Source organism: Schistocerca americana, chromosome 11 (assembly GCF_021461395.2).
Source record: "Schistocerca americana isolate TAMUIC-IGC-003095 chromosome 11, iqSchAmer2.1, whole genome shotgun sequence".
Classification (NCBI taxonomy): domain Eukaryota; kingdom Metazoa; phylum Arthropoda; class Insecta; order Orthoptera; family Acrididae; genus Schistocerca; species Schistocerca americana.
The window spans coordinates 38,565,024-38,592,641 of record NC_060129.1 but is presented as its reverse complement, the minus strand read 5'-3'; the positions used below and the strand labels follow the sequence as shown (position 1 = coordinate 38,592,641).

At 43.8% G+C, this 27,618-nt stretch overlaps 1 protein-coding gene across 5 annotated transcripts in view; it reads left to right on the top strand.

Moving 5' to 3' along the window:
- Positions 1-27,618, top strand: part of LOC124554056 (zinc finger protein 729-like) — a 294,084-nt gene that overhangs the window by 95,308 nt on the left and 171,158 nt on the right. For 3 of the 5 annotated variants that reach the window (XM_047128093.1, XM_047128092.1, XM_047128094.1), the window contains 2 exons: positions 1,617-1,654; positions 19,275-22,847. In XM_047128093.1, the coding sequence (XP_046984049.1) occupies positions 1,617-1,654; positions 19,275-20,862 (1,626 nt within the window). In that variant the 3' untranslated portion in view covers positions 20,863-22,847. Of the gene's footprint in view, positions 1-1,616; positions 1,655-19,274; positions 22,848-27,618 lie in introns of those variants that run through there. The other 2 variants (XM_047128095.1, XM_047128096.1) reach the window with 2 other exon arrangements.

The window sequence follows — 27,618 nt, the reverse complement described above, 5'->3', positions numbered from 1 at the left end:
TTTACCCCTGCCACCTTTATAATTTGAAAGAGAGTATTCCAGTCAACATTGTCAAAATTTTTTTCTAAGTCTACAAATGCTAGAAACGTAGGTTTGCCTTCCCTTAATCTTTCTTCTAAGATAAGTCGTAAGGTCAGTATTGCCAAATGTGTTCCAATATTTCTACAGAATCCAAACTGATCTTCCCCGAGGTCTGCTTCTACTAGTTTTTCCATTTGTCTGTAAAGAATTCGCGTTAGTATTTTGCATCTGTGACTTATCAAACTGATAGTTCGGTAATTTTCACATCTGTCAACACCTGCTTCCTTTGGGATTGGAATTATTATATTCTTCTTGAAGTCTGAGGGTATTTCGCCTGTCTCATACATCTTGCTCACCAGATGGTAGAGTTTTGTCAGGACTGGCTCTCCCAAGGCCATCAGTAGTTCTAATGGAATGTTGTCTACTCCCGGGGCCTTGTTTCGACTCAGGTCTTTCAGTGCTCTGTCAAACTCTTCATGCAGTATCGTATCTCCAATTTCATCATGTACATCATCTTCCATTTCCATAATATTGTCCTCAAGTACATAGCCCTTGTATAGACCCTGTATATATTCCTTAAACCTTTCTTTCCCTTCTTTGCGTAGAACTGGGTTTCCATCTGAGCTCTTGATATTCATACAAGTGGTTCTCTTTTCTCCAAAGGTCTCTTTAATTTTCCTGTAGGCAGTATCTATCTTACCCCTAGTGAGATAAGCCTCTACCTCCTTACATTTGTCCTCTAGCCATCCGTGCTTAGCCATTTTGCACTTCCTGTCGATCTCATTTTTGAGATGTTTGTATCCCTTTTTACCTGCTTCATTTACTGCGTTTTTATATTTTCTCCTTTTGTTAATTAAGTTCAATATTTGGTACTGATTGCTAAATAGATTTGCCATTTATAAATGCAGAGCCTAGTACTGGAGGAGTTTCACGAATTTCTTCCCTGTGTTCTCTGTGAAAAATCTATAGTTCTCTGGATGTGGTATTTCTTCATCTGTGAATGTGCTTTTTCGTAATGCCAGTATTAACTTGTTGTCCATTTACAATGTGTGAAAGTATTTTGCGTCTGCCAATATCTATTAATGTTTGTATATTTAATGGTCCAAGCGTGTATTAGTTCTGGATGTGAACTTAAGGTTGGGTTTAGAAGTCACTCCTCACCTCTGCAAGTTGGTGTGGGCTGGCCAGAGCACAATGGCCCCAAATGTGTCACTTACGATGATCGATTCATCTCTCACTTTTCATAATAAAAAAATGAATGAAAATCTTACACCAGACATAGGTACATGACAGATGAAAGATGTTTTGGTCACTTTTCTTTGTGAAGTGTCTAGTAGGAAGTATGGCTACAACCAAATTACTGGCTTGTGTAGATATTTACAGTCTGAAGACAAAGTGAGGAAATGGAGAGTGAATTCTTACTAACATTCTGTTTCAGTAACTGCAACAGTTTATCATGTCCTCTTTAATGATATTTTCAAGCCTCACTTACAGCATTTTGTGGACCAATCATATGTTGGTGGGCATTAATTGAATTATATTTATTTACTGTCTCATCAGTTGTAAGTCACAGGCAACTTCTTCATATATTTCAGGTGGAAACCTCAACAAGATACGCATCTGATAGTGCAAGGTAAGGTTTCATAATTCACTGCAGAACTTTTTGAGAAATATAAATTTTTATTACTTGTGAAAGTACCTCAGATATAAAATGCCCTACTGTAATTACTCAGTATTACCGATAAGCAACAACATTACAAGGCAGTATGGTCAGTAATGCTATTTTCTGCAACAACCATTATGTGACTGTTCCTAGATAAATAGAGCAAACGTCTAATATCTGTACAGGTAAATAAAAGTTCAGGTGAAATGTCAGCAGCTGTATTGGGCTGAATTCAGAATGTCACATGAAACTCAATGAAATTCAACAGATTCCTCTTGATGAGCCCAGGCTAATATACTGCAATAGAAAAGTAAGAAGGAAGGGTGAGTGGCTATATATCCAAAAATTGGAGCTGATTCCCAGCCTTTCAGATAATTGAATATAGTGTTGAACATGTCTCTCAATGCGGTGCCACAGTGGTGCTCAGGTAACGCACAAGCTTGTAGTGGTTTACAGGCCACCATCAAGAAGAAACATAAGTTGCTGGTGCCACTTTCAGTAAGGCTGTGAAGACTTAACTGGTGAATCCTCATTCTCTTTGTTTCTCCTTCGTCCCGGTGTGTTCCTGAAGGCTGGCCCATTCATTAGACACATTACAGGTGACAAGGTAATGCGTAATTCCCAGCTCCGGGTCAACGGGTATGGTTCGCACATACACTCTTATACAGTCCAGGCCCAGAGACGGGTAACTGCCTAAGCTGTTACCTTCCCAAATCCCAATTGGTCCCTCTGTCAGGAGTTCAGGAGGTGTGATCTGAGGTGTGAACAGTCATCTACAGTGGGTGAATCCCCCCTCTGAGGGTGCCCCCAGTTGCAAGGAGCATGCCATTGTAGATGTTGGCAGTCATGGGGATATATTTTTTTTTTTGCAGTTACTCACCATCTTAGTGTGCGTCTACTAAACGTAAACAGAATGAGGCTAAAGATTTGAAGGCCCTCCCAACTACACCTCGGTTCCTCATGGTATCATGTACTGGATGTGGTCCGTCCTTTGCTACAGTTAATGTGTGCATTATTCTGAAAGGTGGTGTTGCAGTTGCAGGCCCTGTGAAATCCTATTCCCATTTATGTAATACAACTTTGCTTCTGAAGATGTATTGTGATTCTCAAGCTCAACTGCTTACAGCATCACATATACAGATTTATCCTGTTCATGTGGAGAACCATCTTACACTGAACTCTTCACAAGGTGTTATTTACATTCTGATGCTTGATGGCCTCACTGAGTAATGTTTGCCTCAAAGATTAAGGCAGGCTATGAAGTCATCATGGTCCAACCGTACATTACAAACCAGATGAGTTCCTACAAGTGTCAACATTATAATAAAACACGTATCCTGTCAAAACATGGCCGAATGTGTTACTCTTGGCAGAGAAGCTCAAGAGGGCAGCAGTTTGCCGCCTCCTCTCTGCTGTATAAATTGTAATCCCATGACTTTCCCATGTCTCTTAACAAGCAAGCCATATACGAGATCTGAGTGGTCGACATTAAACTCCACTTTGTCAGTCACAGTTGGTAGCTAGTCAAAATCTGTGAATTTTACGATTGGCATTTATAGTACCGTTTTTGCTATGCTATGCATAATGGAGGATATGCCCACCCAGACTTGCGACCCCAAGTTCAGTATTGCAGTAGTGAAGTCACCCAGGTCACAGTAGCATCCCCATCTGCTCCTACAGCTGCGCATAAGCCATCAGATCTTTGCCCCTGGTGGTGAAATAACCTGTTACACAATTGTCAGGCTGAAAGGACAAAAGCAGTACTCCTGCAAAAGACTTTCTACAGTTAAAAACAGTCATCTGCCAACTAGAAAGTTCTAAGAGCTCAATCAAATACAAACGGTTTTCTCCTTACCTGATTTAGAGATCTTCTTCAGTGGTGTTGCAACATATACTCTCACCTGGCTGACCTCCATTTTGCTGGTGCCCACTGCCTACTGGTTTTCTGTCATAGAATTCACAGGCTGAATAAGGGAGAATGCAAATATGTTTGCAGAGCTCATGGAACAGGATTTTCCAGCCTCTGCCTCCTGTAGCAGTGGATTTTTGAAGGCTGGCACTCAGCAGCCATCAAGGTGACTAACCTTCATTTGTTCCCTCCTCCCCATTCCCCGTTATGACTCTTCAGAAATGGAACATTCATGGCATTAGATCCAACAAGGATGAGTTACAGCTGCTCTTGGAATTGCAGTGTCCTCTTGTTTTCTGCTTCCAAGAAAAAAATTGTCCTCACAACCCCTTTGATCGCTCATGTTTCCTTCTGGTCCTTTGTGATGTTCCCCCAAGGACAGCATTCTACCTCATGGGGGAGTCATGCTGGTCATCCATCTCATTGAACACTCGACTGCTAGCTGTTGCAGTCTATATTTTCCTTCCTCATTTCACCTTTTCTCTACATAACTTCTACACCCCTCCGTCATTTGCTGTTACTAAGTCGGACTTACTGCAGCTCATTGGTCAGCTCCCTCACGCCTTTTTGCTGCTTGGCGACTTCAATGCCCACCATCTGCTTTGGTGCTCTGGGAGAACCTGTCCAAGAGGTTCCCTCTTAGCTCACTTCCTGAATCATATCTTAGGATTGGAGCACTCACATTCCTTTCAGATTCCATGCACATTTATTACCATTTGGACCTCTCGTTCTGCACAGTCCAGCTCGCACATCATCTTGAATGGCCCATTCCCTCTGACACATACTCAAGTGATCAATTTCTGTGTGCTATCCATTTGCCGACTCCTATCCCACCTGAGTTCAGATCCAATTGGCAGCTTTCCAAGGCCAACTGGAGGCTTTACCCCTCTCTCACGACATTTATACAGCTGTATTTTCCAAACGTTATCCTTACTACCGAAGTATGTTCCATACCATGCACTTGAAGTTTACTGTAGCATGTTCTGTTCCCCGGTGGACTGAGGCATGCAGCAATGTGCTCTCCACATTTTAAACAATCATCATGATATATCTGCTGGATCTCTGGTATCCTGTAGTCCATACATCTGGGACTTCAGAGGCCATCTGCCACGTTTACTAGAGGAAGTTTTGAAAGACAAAGTTGTCTCAAACTTTATATGGTTCGGATTTGTCAGACACATTTATCCAGGAAAACGGGATGCCTGAATGCTCGTTGTATCATTGCCTTTGCTATCCCCATTAACCATATGGACTCTCCCTCCTGGCATCTCAGCTCCCTTTTCGTCAAGGATTTTACAATCGGTTTCAGTTCTACATCAACTTGTCTCCTTAAGTCAGTGACGTTAGCTATGGTTTCGTGTGTTTCCAGCGAGTCAATGCTGTACATAACTAGCCCCTGCTCATATATTGGAGGAAAGTAGTTTGCTTTCACTTTAGCCCAATTAGGATTAGAGTGAACGTCAGTACATCAAAGCTTCAAATGATGCAGAGACTTGCACACTGCTTGTTTTTATGCAATTTTCATGAAAAATATCAGTCAGAAATATCCTCAGAGGTATGAACTGAAGTCATGGTAGCGTCGAACATTTTACAACAGCTGGTTCCTATTGGTGAAGTGACAACAAAATTCTTTAGATGGCCTTAAATCACCAAGAGCTCCATACCTCGAACATCATCTAAATTTACTGTTCCACGTTTTATGGTTTTGCACAATGTCTCAGGCCAAGTATCCTACACAAACACGCTGTAAAATCTCATGATTTTAAATTTTCTGGCGAGTCTAAGCAGATCTATGTTTTTAATCCTTCTTTCCAGTACCATTGCTGTGGGCGTTTTTTTAATGTACAACCTAAGACATCTTCTGTATTGTAAATAGAGGCCTTTACCTATAGCGATGGCCTCCATGGTCATATTACGCCTTTTAGTTGCTTGTAATTACTTTTCACTTTTTCAGGCATTCTCTAGTGCTTGAAATATATCAGCTCTCCTAGATAATTAAACCAGTGGCTGACAGCCCAGCAAATGTAGGTATCGAAGCCAGAATTATTCCACCAGATGTCTTTGGTATTTGTAGGAACCTGGCGTTTTAACACAGCATTTCCTTCCTTCTTTCTGCCTCAAGGCACCTTTTGGAGCTTTCACCAATTTTTTAAACATCCCATAGGTTTCCCCTCTTCTTTAGTATGCAGAGAGCTGCATTCATTATTGCTTGAAGTTTAGTCCAGTACCAAAATTAAGTTCTAGCAAACATTGCCTTATCAACAGCATATGCAGAAATAGGTTGTTCTGCATGAATATCCGTCCCTTGACGTACCTGTGCAGCCTTATCAGTGAGTATTTGGTGTGCAATATGGTGATCTTTATTTGTAGTGTAGGCGATGATGTGCACACATTTTTTAATGCGTTGAAGCCCTTATCACCATAATCTTGGTGCTATTTCAATTTTGTTCCAGCTCCACAGAAATTATATCCAGAGATACAAACTTCTGATGGCAGATTCTCGAGAATACCACCTCCAACTGTGTTGATACATTTCCTAGCACTTGTCACATTACTGCATGGTTTGAGCTTTGCTTTTCGTATTACATAGCAGTTTGCGAGTGTTCACCCAACTGTTGAGCTTCGATGAGAAACTAAACCATTTCATCAAAGCCCTGTTCCCTCGACATTGTACGATCTGCTCTATGAGGAACATAATGAGTTTAAAGCTATCCCAGAGTTCGTTTGTGACATCAATGGTTTGTTCTTAATTTCGTGGTGAATAATGCGATTATACTTGTCAATGATCTGTGGCCGTATGTTCAGCCATTTGCACCAACGTTGAACATTAAATTGCTTCCACATTCGGTTTTTGATGGTCCAGTTCAACCATTTGGCAATACTAGTTTCGAAATGGGAGAATGTTGAGTAGTGATTTATCCAACATCATTCCAGTTCTGCTTTGAAATGCCTGTCGTAAAATTCACTTCCATCATATTCCTCGCCAGCCGGTGTGGTCGTGCGGTTCTAGGCGCTTCAGTCTGGAACCGCGTGACCGCTACGGTCGCAGGTTCGAATCCTGCCTCGGGCATGGATGTGTGTGATGTCCTTAGGTTAGTTAGGTTTAAGTAGTTTTAAGTTCTAGGGGACTGATGACCTCAGTCCCATAGTGCTCAGAGCCATCATATTCCTCAAGGTTGTTGTGGCGTCGAGTTAGTCCTGTCTGCAACAATTGTTTAGAAATCTCTCAAACCTCCTTCCGTGTCTTTACTTTCAAAGGTAAGGCCCAAGCAAATTTGGAATGTGTGTCTGTGACCGTGAGAATGTACTTGAAATCATTATTTGATTTTAAGTAGTCTTGCGTATCTGAGATCAGCCTGCCATGCATAATCCATTCCTTGTATTATCAGAAATATTCTGCATGCAGATCTGTAAAGCTCGTGGACAACTCTCTCCACAATTACTCGACGATGCATATTTTCCAAAGCTCAGGTAAGATCGATAATATTTCGCTCATGTGACCAGCATTCTCTTCACCAGCTGAAACTGTAAACATTCTTAATTGAGCTATGATTTCATTTACTTACCACAATTTGTATACTCTAGAAGTAGATTGTTTAGTCTTTCAGACTAAACTTCGGTTATTTTACCTGCACTATGTGGAACTGCTATGCTGGTACAGTTTCAATCCTGTATTTGTCACTCTATGAAACTTCCATTCATTTTTTGCTAAGTGGGTCAGGAGTCAACTACAGAAAGGAAGCAGTTCCACCAGTATGGGGATGTGTAGAGGAGACTGGGCTTTTTTAGGTTAGAGGGTCTCAGGTAAGTGCAGAAAGGGCTTCAGTTTCAAAGGCTGCAAGTAGAACACCGAAAGAGGGTAGATACAACCACAATAAAGGAATGGAAATAAGTTCAGCTGAAATTTTTCAAGAGACCTAACCATGTTCACAAAGAATAGATGAGATACAGTTGGTGTAGTGTTGATTGCTGGTGGAAGTAGTTTACCTTGTAGTGAATTTTAAGTAGATAGTTCCTTTGAGGTAGTATGGGTAATGATCAGTTAAAAGCTCTAGGCTGAGATGTCGTTTTCGATCTGTAATACTACTACTTCCCGGCGTTTCGTTGCCAACTGCGGGAACATCTTTGGAGGTGAGTCAATGATGGCTGCCAGGCAGTGGAATTCCCGTTCATATAGAGGGCACCAACATACGTTCAATTGGGACCGACTATAAGTGTATCTCTGACTAGCGTCATTATTCTCGATCGAATGTAGTCGATCGTCAAATGGTTGGTGGAAAGGCGACGACCGTATCCTCGTTTTTGTTGAAATTATTGTGGTGTTCCTGAATCTCTATAGCTTTCCTATACATACATGCATAATAATAGATGTCCTGGCTAACACGCTTGTCTCACTAAATTTTATTTCATAATCACCGTCTTTAAAAACTCGTTCCGCTACAGCTGATTTGTCAGTATATCCCAGTCGACAGTTTCTTTTGTGTTCCGTTTAGAGGGTATTGACATTTCTTATCGTTGTTCCAATATAAACCTTCCCACAGCCACATGCAATTTTATGTTCGCTAATCTTATACACTCACTAATCTTGGTCAGTAAAAATCTTCTGGGTTTGAGGAAGGCGTCTTGCAACAGTCGCCGAAACGTCGAAATTTTATAGTTGACAGTGTGGCTTCAAACCCAGAAGAATTTTATTGACTGTGACAATGGACGCGGAAGCTTACATTTACACTCACTAATCTTCTTTGTAGGTCTAAAGGTTGTTTAAACTTGAAACTTAGCCAGAACTTTACCAATACAGTCCGTAATATTGCAAATAATTGGAAGAAAAACTACCCTCGATATATTGGCGAAAGTAAATTTTTATTATCAGTGGTATGCATAAAACGTCGTCCGAAACCGTACTGAATGGCGTCTCTGAAAATTATTTTGAACATTGGGTACAGAAGTGCGCTCAAAGTGTAAATAGTTGCGAAAACCTCCTTGACATCTTAATAGCCCTGACCAAACAGGGATTAGTGACCACAATGTTGTTGAGCCATGAAGAGTTCACAAGAGTGAATACTATAACATCGAGACTCACCCAGATAAACGCAAAATTCACCCTTAAAGCAAGTAAAAATTTGCTTGACGCATTCTGAAGAGACAGTTTCCACTCCATCTGATAAGTCTTTCTAAACTTAGTCCAGATGCGGTTTAAAGTCAAATGAGTAATAACTGAGAGATATGTGTCAAAATAATAAAATGTAGTACTGACAAAAAACAGGTCAGAAAACTGGTGCAGAAGCAATGAATTACACATGCCAAATTTAAAAGACCGCAAAATCCACAAGATTGGCGAAGTTTTACAGAAGCTCGAAATTTAGCGCAAAATCAATTAGAGAGACTTTTAATAGTTTCCAGAACGACATTCTGTCTCGAAATCTGATCGTAAACCCAAATAAATTCTGGTTGTATGTGAAGTGTACAATTTAAGAGCTGCATAATACCTTCACTGCGTGATAACAGTGGTAAAGTTATTGACGACAGTGCTGCTAAAACGAGTCACTGAAGACGGATTTTCTAAATTCCGTCACAGAATAAATATAGTGGAGCAGCTTAATAGTTGAGAAAGGCAATGCCTCTGGTCCAGATTGTACACCATCCAGGTTCCTTTCTGAATGTGCTGATACAGTAGCTCCATACTTAGCAGTCATATACAACTCTTCAATGGCAGAAAGATTGGTACTCGAAGACAGGAAAGTTGCACAAATTACACCAGAAACCAAGAAAGGGAATGTGAGTAATCCGATGAAATGCACGCCCATATAACTAACGTCGTTTGCAGTCGGATTTCGGAAAATATAGTCTGTTTGAACATTATTAATTACCTTGAAGACGACATTTATTCGCAAATAGCCAGCGCTTATTCGGAAAACATATTCTTGTGAAACACAACAAGCTCTTCATTCTCGCAATATATGACTGATTAGGACAGATGACATTACATTGATTCCATATTTATGGTTTCGAGAAGGCTTTTGACTCAATTGCTCACAAGTGACTTCCCATTACATTGTGTGCCCGTGGAGTATCATCGTAGTTGTGTGCACTGATTCGTGATTTTGTATCAGAAAGGTCACAGTTCGTAATAACTGACAGAAAGTCATCGAATTAATATCTGACGTTTCCCAAGTAAGTGTTATAGGCCCTTCCTTGTCTTTGACCTACATACACGATTTAGGAGACAATTTGAGCAGCTCTATTAGATTGTTTGCAGATTATGTTGTCATTTACCTTATTGTAAAGTCATCATATGATGAAAACGAATTGTGGAGTGATAGAAAAGATATCTGTATGATGTGAAAAATAGCAATTGACTGTAAATAATGAAGAGTATGAAGTCAACCACGTGAGTACAGAAAGGAATGTGCTAAATTTCGTTCACACGATAAATCATACAAACCTAAAAGCTGTGAACTCAACTGAATGTATAGAAAATACACTAATGAATAAATTAAATCGCAACATCCTTATAGATAATGCTCTGGAGAAAGCAAACCAAAGACTGATTCCTTGGCATACCACTTGGAAAACGTAACAGGTCTGCTAAGGAACCGTCTTACATTATGTTTATGTATTATCTTGTGGATTATTGCAGTGTGGTGTGGGACATGAAAGAAATTGAAAGAAGTGCAGCTCTTTTTATACCATCGCAAAATAAGGGAGAGTGTGCTATGTATATGATACGTGAACTGGGGTGGTGGTAATTAAAACAAAGACTTTTCGCTGTGGCACTAATTTATCAAGAAATTCGAAACAGGAATTTTGTCGACAGTGTGATAATATTTTATTGATGCCCATCTACGCAGGGAGAAATTATCATAGTAAAGTATGAGAAATCAGAGCCCACATGGAAAGGTGTAAGTGCTCGTTTTCCCTGCATGCAGTGAGAGTGGAATGGTAGAGAAGTAGATTACAAATGATGGATCGATGACACACTGCCAGGCCCATAATTATGAATGGCAGAGTAATCATGTACATAAAGATCAGGCATCATCGGCATTTTACATAGTAACAAAACATGTGAAAGTTAAAGGTAGATCAGTTCTTAAACGTTTCTTGGATGGACAGGTATTTTAAACAATTTAACATATGCAGCACTTCATACATGTTAGTAGTAGTATCATGATATGACGTAATGGGCTAAGAGGCGTGAGATGCTCGGGGCAGTGTGTGCTTCTTGAAAGTTGATGGAGCACTGGCCATGTGAGTGGAGGTGTCGGAGGCTCATATCAGTAAAATATTACATGCATCTGAACTGCACTTGGAATAGGAGCTGCTACACATACATCAAAGCACAGGGAGGAGAGTCCTCATTCCTTCCTTCTTCCCCCCTCCCCTCCTATATCCTATTTGTCCTGTGGACCTCAAGCTGTAGCTGCTTTCCTGACACCTCTCTCTCCTGTCCTCTCCCCCCATCACTCCCGTCTGCTCCCCCCATCACTCCCGTCTGCTCCCCCCATCACTCCCGTCTGCTCCCCCCATCACTCCCGTCTGCTCCCCCCTCACTCCCGTCTGCTCCCCCCTCACTCCCGTCTGCTCCCCCCTCACTCCCGTCTGCTCCCCCCTCACTCCCGTCTGCTCCCCCCTCACTCCCGTCTGCTCCCCCCTCACTCCCGTCTGCTCCCCCCTCACTCCTGTCCTCTCCCCCCTCACTCCTGTCCTCTCCCCCCTCACTCCTGTCCTCTCCCCCCTCACTCCTGTCCTCTCCCCCCTCGCTCCTGTCCTCTCCCCCCTCGCTCCTGTCCTCTCCCCCCTCGCTCCTGTCCTCTCCCCCCTCGCTCCTGTCCTCACCCCCCTCGCTCCTGTCCTCTCCCCCATCGCTCCTGTCCTCTCCCCCATCGCTCCTGTCCTCTCCACCATCGCTCCTGTCCTCTCCACCATCACCGCTCCTGTCCTCTCCACCATCACCGCTCCTGTCCTCTCCACCATCACCGCTCCTGTCCTCACCCACCATCACCGCTCCTGTCCTCACCCACCATCACCGCTCCTGTCCTCACCCACCATCACCGCTCCTGTCCTCACCCACCATCACCGCTCCTGTCCTCACATCCCATCACCGCTCCTGTCCTCACCCACCATCACCGCTCCTGTCCTCACCCACCATCACCGCTCCTGTCCTCACCCACCATCACCGCTCCTGTCCTCACCCACCATCACCGCTCCTGTCCTCACCCACCATCACCGCTCCTGTCCTCACCCACCATCACCGCTCCTGTCCTCACCCACCATCACCGCTCCTGTCCTCACCCACCATCACCGCTCCTGTCCTCACCCACCATCACCGCTCCTGTCCTCACCCACCATCACCGCTCCTGTCCTCACCCACCATCACCGCTCCTGTCCTCACCCACCATCACCGCTCCTGTCCTCACCCACCATCACCGCTCCTGTCCTCACCCACCATCACCGCTCCTGTCCTCACCCACCATCACCGCTCCTGTCCTCTCCCACCATCACCGCTCCTGTCCTCTCCCACCATCACCGCTCCTGTCCTCTCCCACCATCACCGCTCCTGTCCTCTCCCACCATCACCGCTCCTGTCCTCTCCCACCATCACCGCTCCTGTCCTCACCCACCATCACCGCTCCTGTCCTCACCCACCATCACCGCTCCTGTCCTCACCCACCATCACCGCTCCTGTCCTCACCCACCATCACCGCTCCTGTCCTCACCCACCATCACCGCTCCTGTCCTCACCCACCATCACCGCTCCTGTCCTCGCCCACCATCACCGCTCCTGTCCTCGCCCACCATCACCGCTCCTGTCCTCGCCCACCATCACCGCTCCTGTCCTCACCCACCATCACCGCTCCTGTCCTCACCCACCATCACCGCTCCTGTCCTCACCCACCATCACCGCTCCTGTCCTCACCCACCATCACCGCTCCTGTCCTCACCCACCATCACCGCTCCTGTCCTCACCCACCATCACCGCTCCTGTCCTCACCCACCATCACCGCTCCTGTCCTCACCCACCATCACCGCTCCTGTCCTCACCCACCATCACCGCTCCTGTCCTCACCCACCATCACCGCTCCTGTCCTCACCCACCATCACCGCTCCTGTCCTCACCCACCATCACCGCTCCTGTCCTCACCCACCATCACCGCTCCTGTCCTCACCCACCATCACCGCTCCTGTCCTCACCCACCATCACCGCTCCTGTCCTCACCCACCATCACCGCTCCTGTCCTCACCCACCATCACCGCTCCTGTCCTCTCCCACCGTCACCGCTCCTGTCCTCTCCCACCGTCACCGCTCCTGTCCTCTCCCACCGTCACCGCTCCTGTCCTCTCCCACCGTCACCGCTCCTGTCCTCTCCCACCGTCACCGCTCCTGTCCTCTCCCACCGTCACCGCTCCTGTCCTCTCCCACCGTCACCGCTCCTGTCCTCTCCCACCGTCACCGCTCCTGTCCTCTCCCACCGTCACCGCTCCTGTCCTCTCCCACCGTCACCGCTCCTGTCCTCTCCCACCGTCACCGCTCCTGTCCTCTCCCACCGTCACCGCTCCTGTCCTCTCCCACCGTCACCCCTACTGTCCTCTCCCACCGTCACCCCTACTGTCCTCTCCCACCGTCACCCCTACTGTCCTCTCCCACCGTCACCCCTACTGTCCTCTCCCACCGTCACCCCTACTGTCCTCTCCCACCGTCACCCCTACTGTCCTCTCCCACCGTCACCCCTACTGTCCTCTCCCACCGTCACCCCTACTGTCCTCTCCCACCGTCACCCCTACTGTCCTCTCCCACCGTCACCCCTACTGTCCTCTCCCACCGTCACCCCTACTGTCCTCTCCCACCGTCACCCCTACTGTCCTCTCCCACCGTCACCCCTACTGTCCTCTCCCACCGTCACCCCTACTGTCCTCTCCCACCGTCACCCCTACTGTCCTCTCCCACCGTCACCCCTACTGTCCTCTCCCACCGTCACCCCTACTGTCCTCTCCCACCGTCACCCCTACTGTCCTCTCCCACCGTCACCCCTACTGTCCTCTCCCACCGTCACCCCTACTGTCCTCTCCCACCGTCACCCCTACTGTCCTCTCCCACCGTCACCCCTACTGTCCTCTCCCACCGTCACCCCTACTGTCCTCTCCCACCGTCACCCCTACTGTCCTCTCCCACCGTCACCCCTACTGTCCTCTCCCACCGTCACCCCTACTGTCCTCTCCCACCGTCACCCCTACTGTCCTCTCCCACCGTCACCCCTACTGTCCTCTCCCACCGTCACCCCTACTGTCCTCTCCCACCGTCACCCCTACTGTCCTCTCCCACCGTCACCCCTACTGTCCTCTCCCACCGTCACCCCTACTGTCCTCTCCCACCGTCACCCCTACTGTCCTCTCCCACCGTCACCCCTACTGTCCTCTCCCACCGTCACCCCTACTGTCCTCTCCCACCGTCACCCCTACTGTCCTCTCCCACCGTCACCCCTACTGTCCTCTCCCACCGTCACCCCTACTGTCCTCTCCCACCGTCACCCCTACTGTCCTCTCCCACCGTCACCCCTACTGTCCTCTCCCACCGTCACCCCTACTGTCCTCTCCCACCGTCACCCCTACTGTCCTCTCCCACCGTCACCCCTACTGTCCTCTCCCACCGTCACCCCTACTGTCCTCTCCCACCGTCACCCCTACTGTCCTCTCCCACCGTCACCCCTACTGTCCTCTCCCACCGTCACCCCTACTGTCCTCTCCCACCGTCACCCCTACTGTCCTCTCCCACCGTCACCCCTACTGTCCTCTCCCACCGTCACCCCTACTGTCCTCTCCCACCGTCACCCCTACTGTCCTCTCCCACCGTCACCCCTACTGTCCTCTCCCACCGTCACCCCTACTGTCCTCTCCCACCGTCACCCCTACTGTCCTCTCCCACCGTCACCCCTACTGTCCTCTCCCACCGTCACCCCTACTGTCCTCTCCCACCGTCACCCCTACTGTCCTCTCCCACCGTCACCCCTACTGTCCTCTCCCACCGTCACCCCTACTGTCCTCTCCCACCGTCACCCCTACTGTCCTCTCCCACCGTCACCCCTACTGTCCTCTCCCACCGTCACCCCTACTGTCCTCTCCCACCGTCACCCCTACTGTCCTCTCCCACCGTCACCCCTACTGTCCTCTCCCACCGTCACCCCTACTGTCCTCTCCCACCGTCACCCCTACTGTCCTCTCCCACCGTCACCCCTACTGTCCTCTCCCACCGTCACCCCTACTGTCCTCTCCCACCGTCACCCCTACTGTCCTCTCCCGCCCCCCCCACCCCTACTGTCCTCTCCCGCCCCCCCCACCCCTACTGTCCTCTCCCGCCCCCCCCCACCCCTACTGTCCTCTCCCGCCCCCCCCACCCCTACTGTCCTCTCCCGCCCCCCCCACCCCTACTGTCCTCTCCCGCCCCCCCCCACCCCTACTGTCCTCTCCCGCCCCCCCCACCCCTACTGTCCTCTCCCGCCCCCCCCACCCCTACTGTCCTCTCCCGCCCCCCCCACCCCTACTGTCCTCTCCCGCCCCCCCCACCCCTACTGTCCTCTCCCGCCCCCCCCACCCCTACTGTCCTCTCCCGCCCCCCCCACCCCTACTGTCCTCTCCCGCCCCCCCCACCCCTACTGTCCTCTCCCGCCCCCCCCACCCCTACTGTCCTCTCCCGCCCCCCCCACCCCTACTGTCCTCTCCCGCCCCCCCCACCCCTACTGTCCTCTCCCGCCCCCCCCACCCCTACTGTCCTCTCCCGCCCCCCCCACCGCTACTGTCCTCTCCCGCCCCCCCCCCCCCCCCACCGCTCCTGCCCTCTCCCGACCCCCCCCACCGCTCCTGCCCTCTCCCGCCCCCCCCTCCCCACCGCTCCTGCCCTCTCCCGCCCCCCCCCCCACCGCTCCTGCCCTCTCCTCTTTCCATCCCCTCCCCTCTCCTCTTTCCATCTCATCCACCTCCCTTCCACACTCTCTTCCTTTCCTCCCTCTCTCTGCCCTCTCACACACCCCCCGTCTCTCTCTCTCGCGCCCCTCTCTCTCCCGCATCCCTCTCTCTCCCGCATCCCTCTCTCTCCCGCATCCCTCTCTCTCCCGCATCCCTCTCTCTCCCGCATCCCTCTCTCTCCCGCATCCCTCTCTCTCCCGCATCCCTCTCTCTCCCGCATCCCTCTCTCTCCCGCATCCCTCTCTCTCCCGCATCCCTCTCTCTCCCGCATCCCTCTCTCTCCCGCATCCCTCTCTCTCCCGCATCCCTCTCTCTCCCGCATCCCTCTCTCTATTCCCCATCTCCTCCCTCTATCTATCCTCCGCCTCTCTATCTCCCCACCTCTATATCTATCTCCCTGCCCCTCACTCCCCTGTCCTCTGTCCTTCCATGCCCCAACTTTTTGCTGTCACCCACATTATATCTAGACTGTCTCAAGATATGCTGCCTTCGAGATCACTAATCTAAATTCGTATGACATTTGGATGATGTGATATGTGAAAGACCTGTTGGGGATGTATGCAGATTGTCACGTGATGTCAATCTGATTACACTGAATATGCTGTAGGCAACCATGTCATGGATACAGCATGTTGCACAGTCGGTAGACCATTTTGAAGAAGTAACTTATCATCATGTCCTATTAAACATACCAGAACCATCATCATCATTGGTCTGATCGTTTCTCCTCTTTTCCTGCGCTGATGCCTCATTCTCACTGCTTATAACGCCACATTTTCACCTTGTGGCGGAAAATGAAAAATTATTTTTCAGTGTACTCAGTGAGGACAACTGTTAATGAAAATCCTAAAATGTCACAGCATCCTGGAAAGTATAGAGCTCACACAGCACCATCCAGAACACTGTCAGTGTAATTATAATCACTTAAAACGCCTTGGATCGACTTCTTGTTATGAAAACTAGTTGCTGTTCAGACAGTTTCACACTCAGTAAATTCATAATACAGTTACTATGACATCTAGCAGAGATACCACACTCGTTCAACAATTCAATTTCAGAAGAGGGCCATGGTGGTGGTGGAAACGATAACGGCAAAGAGGATACAGTCATATCACCATGATTCCTGCTTTTATGGTAGGGGAAACTCTTTCAAATGGAGAAATGCGCAATCCAAGCAATGTTTGTGCTACACAATAGAACATTGCTTTGCAGATTCCTGCCCTGTAACTTACTGGTGATGTGATGGGTAGAAATCGAGACATTGTACAAGAAACCAAGTTTTGTTTTCTCTCAAGGTATTTTAGATGAGATTCAACAGTGATGAAACAAAATCTTGATAATATAAAAATGTTCAAAAGAACATACCTTCTTTGCATGATATTAATTTTTCTGCGTAAAAGCTTTAATAGGCTTGCTTGTATTCACAGCGGTCTCCAACCCTGGCATCAAATGCATTGACAATACTTCCTTATTAGGGGGAACCAATTGTAATATTTTCATGGTAATGTAAGAAACGACCCACCAGGGTAGCTGAGAGCGGATTAAGGCATGCGCGCCATCCCTGTATCGAATCCATCTGGTGGATTAATGATGAAGGGCCAGTGTACTGGCCAGCCTGGATGTGGTTTTTAGGCGGTTTTCCACATCCCACTAGGTGAATACCAGGCTGGTCTCCACATTCTGTCTCAGTTACACGGCTTGCAAACATTTTCAGACATTCACACCTTCCCATGGATTACACCGGATGTAGGCAGTTAGGGTATACTAATCCTGTCCTGGGGGGGGGGGGGGGGAGGGAGTGGCGGTAGTCTTTGGGAGTGGTGACACCATCACAATACTAGCGTATATATGCAATGGCACTTCGCAACCAGCCTCAGCCGCAAGACCAATTAAAGGTGACGAAGTCCCATTAATCCCCCAACTGCACTAGTTGTACGATAGAGGGGTACTGGAGTATGTAGATAGAATGTAAGAAACTGTTTTGGTTTGAGAATTGAGAGAACAAAGGAAGGAATAAAGTAGAGGTAACAGCAATAGCGCCAAACGTTTTAGCAAATGTGGTGTAAACCATCAGCAGTGTTGCTGTTCAGGCTGTAGTACGTGTGTTATTAAAATACATGTGCACTTCCATCATGACTGCATTAATAGTCTATGAATGTACATGCCACAAAAAGTGTTGTGCAGTAAAGATTAAGGATATGACACAAGTACTGGGTACCTACACAATTCTTACGTGGAGGTCTCTAAAACAGTTGATAAATAATTATCAAAATTTATGTATTGTTGAAGTTTTCCAAAAATTCTGGTTCTTATTCTGGTTTATGGTTGACTGGCATAGTCTAAAATTTTAATTGTTAGTTTTATTTCTACTACTTTAAGAAATAGAAAGGTATTTGTTTGAAACCTCACATATTTTTGTGATTTCTTTCTTCATTATTTATATTCTGTTACTTTACTTCCATATGTATGAAAATACATGTAACTGAGTTTTAAAAGAGTTACAATGTTTAGTGATTCAGTTGTGAACTTCTAGAATCTGACACACAACGATACTGGTTACGTTAAAAAACACGTGTGATCCCAATTAAGAGTTTAAAAACATTAGAAATTTACCAGATACCATGCCAAACAGAACTATATACCAAACACAATTCAAAAAAGTTAGAAGTTACAATCCGAACAAAAGAAAACACTGGATCATGCATGCCTTCAGTAATTTTTGATCTTTCATGTGCAACATGATGCACATGGGGACCTGAAAGGCATCACAGTTCTGCTCTGTGGGAAAGGGTTTAACTGCAGGTGGAATTATGGGACCCAGATACTACAGGGGTAGCTCATGCATCAGCTGTTGTCACTGCCACTCAATATGTAGTGTCAGCCTGCAGTGTTTAATGGGTGATGATGTGGTATTTATGTGTGTGTGTCCTTAAGTCATTTGTGTTCTGCAGTGTCGGGTGACTAAATGTAAAAATTTTCAAAAAGGCTCGCTGCAAATATACTGGAAAATTTACAACCATTTCAATCGTTTTAGACAGCATTTCCATTTGTACAAGGCTTCATATAAGTTGCAGTGCCAAAAACATAGTCTTAGATTAAAACCATCTGCAAGTGTGTCATTCACATTCATTCATCAGTATGCATTTTTTCCATAGATTGATGTGACATTGATTATTGCTTATGAACAGTCATTATCCACCTGATTAACATCCATACAAGATAACTAATCAAAATAATTCCGCTTGCAGTAGTTCTTGACTCATTGGGAATCAAACAAAAAAAACTGTTTGCTAGGTGAAATAAATTTCCAAAGGTGAAAGTGTTTGCCAGACAAAGGAAACCCATTATTTCTCTTAATTAAATCTTATTCAGTTAAAACATGTAACTGAATTTTTTTTATACAATTAATAAATAGGTGTAGACTATTAATTTGTAGCACTGTATTTTAAAAAGAGTGTAACACTTGAAAGTGAATTATTTTAATTCTCATCTAAAAATTTCAAATCAAATTGGCAGTGACTCAGATTAATCATCATTTTTACCTCATCAGTTCTTTCCTTCTGGTGGAATATTACAATTTTAAATCTCTAACAGTTACTATATATGTAATTTCTTCGGCACTTTTATGAATAATTCTCTCTTATAGTACTGGATTTACAGACACCTAAATATTGTTTCTTTGTTGTATGTATATCAGTATTTAACATCCGCCTCCTTACTCTTCAGATTGACTCAGTGTACTGGTGGGAGCAGTGGCATATCATGTGAAGAAACTTTTCACAATAGACTGGTCCAGGATGAGTTGATGATTGACATGAAGTCAACATACGAGTTTGATACCAATACAGAAGATATGACTGTTGATAAGAACTGCTCAGTTGCCACACGATATAACTGTAGTACGTGGGAAAAGGAATTACATGTATATAGCTGTAATTTCTGCCAACAGAGCTTTCCTTCAAAATACAGATTGATAAAGCATGTGTTTATTCACATTGATGGTATGCAACCACCTTTATATGTTTGTAAGTGGTGTGGTGAGGTATTTCACAGTAATGTTAGTTTGAAAAAACATTTGAGAATGAGTGAGAATTACCATTTCTCAGCTGCTGGCAACCATGAAAAATATGGCTATAGCGATGAGCATCAAAGCACTAGCTTCTCGGATAGTGAGCCAGAAGTTTCTGTCGCAGAACTCAACGAGCTGAATTCATACAAGGAAACATGGAAAACTGCAAACATGTCTGCTAATGGCATATGTAACACACTTATGACAAATGATACAGAGGAAACAAATCATCATGGAACTTCATCTACAACTGTTAATGTCAGTTTCCAGGGTAATCTACTTACTGCAAACAGAACCCACAAATGTCATATTTGTGGCAAATCTTTTGCTGGTGCAGGCAATCTCAAGAAACATGGATTAATTCACACTGGAAAGAAACCTCACAAATGTGAGAGTTGTGGGAAATCTTTTGCTTTCCCAAGCGATCTCAAGCAACATGTATTATTTCACACTGGAAAGAAACCTCACAGATGCGATATTTGTGGAAAATCTTTTGTTGTCTCAAGTGATCTCAAGAAACACATATTAATTCACACTGAAAAGAAACCTCACAAATGTGAGATTTGTGGGAAATCTTTTGTTTTGTCAAGTGGACTCAAAACACATATACTACTTCACACTGGAAAGAAACCTCATAAATGTGAGATTTGTGGACACTCTTTTGCTGGTGCAAGCAATCTCAAGAAACACGTATTAATTCACACTGGAGAAAAACCTTACAAATGTGAGATTTGTGACAAATCGTTTACCCGGTCAGATAATCTCAAGGCACACACATTAATTCACACTGGAAAGAAACCCCACAAATGCTATATTTGTGGGAAATATTTTGCCCAGTCAGCTTATCTCAAGCAACATGCATTTATTCACACTGGAAAGAAACCTCATAAATGTGAAATTTGTGGGAAATCTTTTGTTTTGTCAAGCGGACTCAAAACACATATATTACTTCACACTGGAAAGAAACCTCATAAATGTGAGATTTGTGGACAATCTTTTGCTGGTGCAGGCAGTCTCAAGAAACATGTATTAATTCACACTGGACAAAAGCCTCACAAATGTGAGATTTGTGAGAAATCGTTTACCCAGTCAGCTAATCTCAAGGCACACACATTAATTCACACTGGAAAGAAACCTCACAAATGCGATATTTGTGGAAAATCTTTTGCCCAGTCAGCTTATCTCAAGAAACATGCATTTATTCACACTGGAAAGAAACTGAACAAATGTGAGATTTATGGGTAATCTTTTGTTTTCTCAAACGTTCTCAAGAAACGCACACTTAACACTGGAGAGAAACCTTGTACATGTGAGATTTGTGGGAAATCTCATGACCCGCAAATTAATTCACACTGGAAAGATACCCAACAAATGTGAAATTTGAGACAAATCGTTTGCCCAGTTTGGTTATCTCAAGAAACATATATTCATTCACAGTGGAAAGAAACATCACAAATTTTATATTTGTGGGAGATCTTTTGTTAGGGTAGGGTATTTCAATACATATTCATACACACTGGGAAAAGACCTCACAAAAGTGATGAAGTGATCATTCTTAGATCAGCTGATCTCAAGGGAGATACATTAGAACACATTGGAAGGGGACCTCACAAATGTGATATCTGTGACAAAAGTTTCACTCAGTTGGACACTCTCAAGACACATGCATTACTTCACATCAGAAAGAAACTACAAGCAAGTGGTAGTTTATGTAAATAGGTTTTCCAGGTTGGTGCCCTCAAGGCCTGTAGAATAATGGATGAAGCAATAGGACAATAAATTATAATGCCTGTGAAGTAACATAAAATGTGGTATAATTGAGAAACAGTGTGCAATAATCTGTACTATAGATTGGTAACAGATAATGTGATGATATAAAAATCCATATCTGCAGCTTGAGACATCAAGAAATTGTATTAGTAAATACTCCAGAAATAGGAATCAAATGTATATTTGTCATTAACACTTCTGTTCTTTTCCTATCAGTCTCGAGACAGGAAGATTGTGTATTGTGATAAATCCAAATGTTTGTCAGTAATCATAAGTACCATGCAATATTCAGTAAAAGGCCAAGGATGTGTGATGACTTGCATAGTCATCATGTAGTACTTGTAACTCTGTATTTTAGAAACAGTGACAGTAAAAATATATTAATGGCACTTCCTTCATTCACGCTAGTACACTCAACACTGGAGAAACATGGTTATAACAATTATTTTACTCAGATACGTTTTCTCAAGAGTCATTAATAGTGTGTACATTTATGTTCTGTTAGTACTATTCCTGTATCAGTAAACGTAACAACAAATGTAGCAACGTGCTTAGTAGCATGTTTGTCCATCTTTGGAACACAATACTTTGACAGTTCTACATGACATGGTGTGGTCAAGATGTGTTAGGTACCATGCTACTCAGACCACTGTGGAGTCGTTCTGCACATGTGACATGGACAGTTATCCTCCTGGAATGCCTTCACCATGGGAGATCACATCCATGCATGAAGGAATCTATGCAGTAGCTATGAAGGTCACAGTCAGCAACTGTCGTGATCCCTTCAATTACTACCAGACGTCCCTAAGGAGCCTGAGTGACTGTCCCCATAGCATAATGGACACTCCACCTGGTGCCATTCACCTAGATATAGCATATCTGGATGTGGCAACTGACCTGGTGTAACAGGAAATGTCATCCATCATGACAGTTGACATTTGCATTGACCTTCATTATAGCCTCAATTATCCGTTGCCCACTGCAGTTGCAATTGAACATTTTGGTGGATTGGTATGGAAACATACAGTTACCATATGTTGTGGAGCCCTATGTTCAGCGATGTACATTGAATTGTGGGTTCAAACACGTGCATGGCTGCTCAAGCATTCTTTTCTGTAATTAGATATGCCACATATTGCCACATGTCAAGCTTCACAGAGCAGGGAAGCCTCGGACCTCCATGATTTGTGATGGATAGGTGTATTACATGTTTTCATAAGGTTATCAATTTATCACCTTTCAGCCACTTTCCACAGACGTTCACAATAGTAGCATAGATCCAGCCTACCAGCTTCACAACTTCTGAGGTTCTAGTTCCCAACTGCAATGCCACTGTAACCTGCCCTTTGCTAAAGTCACTTATGTCATTGGGTTTACATGTTCGTGACCCATGTAACTGGTAGAACAACTCCTTGTTAATTTCTGGTCTGCTTATATACTTGTAATCTGCTTATATACTTGTAATCTGCTTATATACTTGTAATCTGCTTATATACTTGTAATCTGCTTATATACTTGTAATCTGCTTATATACTTGTAATCTGCTTATATACTTGTAATCTGCTTATATACTTGTAATCTGCTTATATACTTGTAATCTGCTTATTGCATCATGTATGTACAACACATGGCATTCATCCTCCTCACAGGGAGTATTCATGACATTTTTGCTCATCAGTGCATCTTCACATAAATGGGTCAGATGCTAAAATGTGTAATCTAATAAATTCATTGTTCTTGGCTGCCATTTACACCAGTGCACAATAGCTATATTTTTTGCAAATTGTTTTTTGTTTCACACAGCTCTTTACATGATTGAGAGATGATACAGATAAGTGTTATGCACTAAAGCTCTTAACTATTTTTTCGGTACTTAATACCATGTAAGTTCTACACAAAATGAAATAGGTAAACAAACATTAGGTCTTAAGATTTGAATCCAGTTATTCGTATACACAACAACAACAACACTGGGGAGAGCTCAGAACGTGAGTACTAAACATTTCCTGCATTTTATTCAAAGATGATTCCATTGTGGATAGTTTCCTTAATGTGGGTAAATAAACATGGCTTTTTTGGAAATCTGTATTCATGCTTCATTTTTATTTTCAGAATGATTGTTTTAATTTTTGATTTCCTACCTATTTCTTATTGGTGAAAGTGCATGTGTAACAATTGGAGATAGTTATAATTGATTGCCACTGTTCTGTTTTGCTACACTTCAGCTATGACACTTTTTAGTGATGTGATTTCATTTTATTCCATCTTTCTCATGATAGGACATCCACAACTGCTGTATAGAGTATTCATAATAGGTGCCGGCCATGGTGGTCTAGCGGTTCTAGGCGCTCAGTCTGGAACCGCGTGACTGCTACGGTCGCAGGTTCGAATCCTGCCTCGGGCATAGATGTGTGTGATGTTCTTAGATTAGTTAGGTTTAAGTAGTTCTAAGTTCTAGGGGACTGATGACCACAGCAGTTAAGTCCCATAGTGCTCAGAGCCATTTTCATAATAGGCAAGATCGGCATACATTTGTATTCAATATTATTTTCCAATAAAAGGAACGAAAAGCTGGGTTTCTGGACAATAGCCTTATATTCTGATGAGTCTGAAAATACACTGCTATGTGTGGCGAGTATACATATTATGAATCTCTAAGAAAAACAGTAAAATTTGTAGTAACGTGTTAAAAAAGATACACAGTATGGACTGAATAACTATAAGTGTGAGCTAAAGATGGGTCATATAGCATTTCTCTGGTACACGAGATGTAAGCAGAAAATGAACATATTCAATGGTTGTGTGGAAAACTACCTAAATAACTGAGTCTACAAAAACACAATACATGCCCATGAATTAAAGAGTGTAACTGCACCTAATAAAATCATAATGTAAGCTAATCATGACAGAATAAATTATTCTACAAGAATGGTCAAGGACAAGTAAATTTTAGGATGTGGATTGAATACAAAAGGAGGTTTAGCTCAATCATATTGATAAGATTCATTATTTTTCCTATAATCTTTGCAGTTTGTAGTATAAAAGTAGAAATTGCAAAGTTATTGAAGGATACATTACAAACAGATAATATAGCCATAATAAACTAATCTTATTAACACAATTGTGACACTACCATTGTTCTATTCATTCTTATTTCATGTAATTGATATTGATTCTTAAGTAATATGTCATTGGTTTGGTCCTTGGCTAAGTGGAATGTAATGCTCTCACATGTTGCAAAGTGAGAAAATTATACAATAGAAACAAACTAATACATATCAGCATCTCATCTCCTAATGCTTAGTTGTAAGTGAGTCATGACTGAATTGTGCCAGGATCCAAAATCCACTTAAGTATAAAATTACCCAACAGCTGCTGTTCGTGCACCACATGATCTGAATGGTTCACAATATCTTTGATTACATATGATCCATACAACCATTCCGAGGACAACTACAGTGACTGGAAGAGAGATGACACTGGGTCAACCACTCTTTATAGGTATTCCAGCTTACTCCTCTCAGTGATGTGTGCAGTGCCATGGTCAATGGTAACTTTGATTGTTTTTGGTTGTGTAGGCAGGCTGTCAGTTGGGTGCCAGCACAAAAGGTGTTTTAGGCAAATTAGCAGAAAAGTTCAAAACTGTAGTGTGTGTAAGTTAAATGAGCAGATAACCTAATGGTTGGTGTGATACATATACAATAAGAAAGTTGAATAAAAGTATACCATTAGAAAAACTCGATAAGTCTACCAAATATGGTAATCTGTTCCCAGTGGGCCTAAATAAAAATTTGTGCATTGCCTCAACAGTGTGAGAGCAAGGGAATTCCTAAGTTTCCTCTAAAAGCAATGCAATTTCTCATTTGACACTAGTGCAGAGTAATAAGGTAGGATGCTTGTAATAATTAGTGTTAGAGCACAGATGAATCTTGAACTACAGACATGACGTCCGTTTGCCAAACATCGCGTTCAGAATTAGGTACGTAGGTGACAGGGAAAGAGAATGTGATAACACTCAAATTTGCAACTGGTGCAAGTTACAGTCTGAGATATCTGATATTTAACACATCTATAGATGATGGCAGTTGTACAATAGCAGCAGTGGAATAATACGACAAGGTTGATACCTACATGGAGTATATCATTTGCATGTGTACTGATGCATGAAATGAAGTATTAGTTATGGTTTGCTGGAAGGTTTCAGTGGGCACTAAGTTAGGAATGAGTCTCTGTTGCTGTCTTGGTTGAATGGTAGTGTGCAGGGTGTTAACATGCAACTGTTGTGTGGGTGTTATACAACAAGATCTGTAAGGCTTTGGTTACTTCCAAAGTAGCAGTCAGTTTGCACAGTTCCCTGTGTATTTAATCACGCTGGATCGCGTTTTTAAATTCCTAATATTCAGTATTAGCACAGTGGCTATATTATGAATTTGTCAGGTGGTAGCCAAAAGATTGGCTTCAGTGTGATTGAGCTGCACATGTCAGCTTACTAGGATTTCGTGATACTGCATAACAAAGAATTAAGCTCATAGGAGTTTTATCATAGCAATCAGCATCAGTCTGAGCAGGGATACCAAATTTGTTTTCAGCACAGCTGCACTTCCATTAAACCAAACTCGCATAGCGTTGTGGAGTGGTTCTGTGACTGGTTGTTCACAGGATGAACAGTGTCTATAATTCAGTGTAGGAGAATTAAATCAGAGTGAAAAGACAGGGATGATATTACACATTGGTCGTTTCTGCTTGCATGCTGTAAGATTTAGCACTCATGTAGAGGCAATTCCAACAGGGTAGCACGGTTCGATGGCTTTGCAGTCAAGATGATTGATCAGCAGTATTTATAGCCTGTCACAGGTGCTAGTTGTCTTGAAACTTTGCACAAGTTTGGCGTTTATTATTCTTTCGAAAAATAGTGATGGTTTATGTTAAGTAGGGCTGAATGTTGAGAGGACTGAACACGCAGCCAGTTGTTTTTGGCAGGTGTTTAGAAAGAACAGAATACGTTATAGCCTGATATATTGCAGAATTAGGTCAACATTTGGCCAATGTGTGTGATTTACTGTAGTTGTGCTAATTCTATATTTCATTAGGAAACCAAAAGTGAGTTTCTAGTCCCACTTTTCTGAAAATCTAATGAGACTGAAACAACATTTTGGAAGTGTCCATTATGTAAACTGGCGTGAATATTGAGATGTTAGATTTAGGACAAGGATGTCAAAATAAGAGCCAGTAGACCTACCCAGTAGTGATAACTTCCCTGGTGAGCTATGGTAAAGAATAGAGGGCTTAGCTGTTAGGAAAATGGGCAAACCAGCTTCAATTGTCTGTGACGAAATTAAAGTTGAGAGTATTCGTTACATTTACAATTATAATGTATTAAAATATATCAGATGGTGCAATAAGGATGGGAAGTGAACTAGGAAGGGAATCACGATCAACTGTCTAGGCTCATGATGTCTCAAGCAAACTGGCATGTTGTGCACCACACAGGGTAGCCTATGTAATGAACTGAAAACAGGCATTCACAATAGTCAATTTTTGAAACGGATTGTAGTCTTGTGACTTTTGAGGGACCTAACTGCTTCATGTCAGTCCTAATTAAATTAGGTGAAATATACAGATGGCAGAACATGACAATATGAAATGGAAAACAGAAATACATTAACAAGAAAAGAGGTGACATCATGCACTACAATTACTGACACCTACATTTAATCATAAAGTCAAGCAAAAGGAAGGGCAGGATGTTGTTGCTAGATGACGCAGACGTTTTTCGTCGTCTCATCAGCCTATCAAGGTGTAATGAACCTACGAGTGGTAGGAATCGAAGTGAGTGTGCTCCTGGCATACAAGATTTGTCATGAAGCCATAGAATTTTATTCTGCTGCTATAAAAGTATGTCAAAGCTAAAGGTGGTAAGGGAAGGTGAAATGAGCAGAAACGCCTATAGATACGTGAGGTAAGTAAATTAGTTAAGAGGCAAAGCATTTAAAGTTTTTTTTCAGTGATGCAGTGCTGGAAAGTGGTACATTAACTTTTTAGGTGTGTAAGGCACTGGGGTGTGTCCAACTGTGTAGCTATTTAGAGTGTACTACATGTGAATGCAAAATGTGGTACGTATCAGTGGAAATGAAAGGATCACAAAATTAACCTGTATCAGTAATGTATCCAGATACACAGCTCTTTTGGTTAGTGCCAGATGGGGAACCACAGAGCTGTTGAACAGTTTGC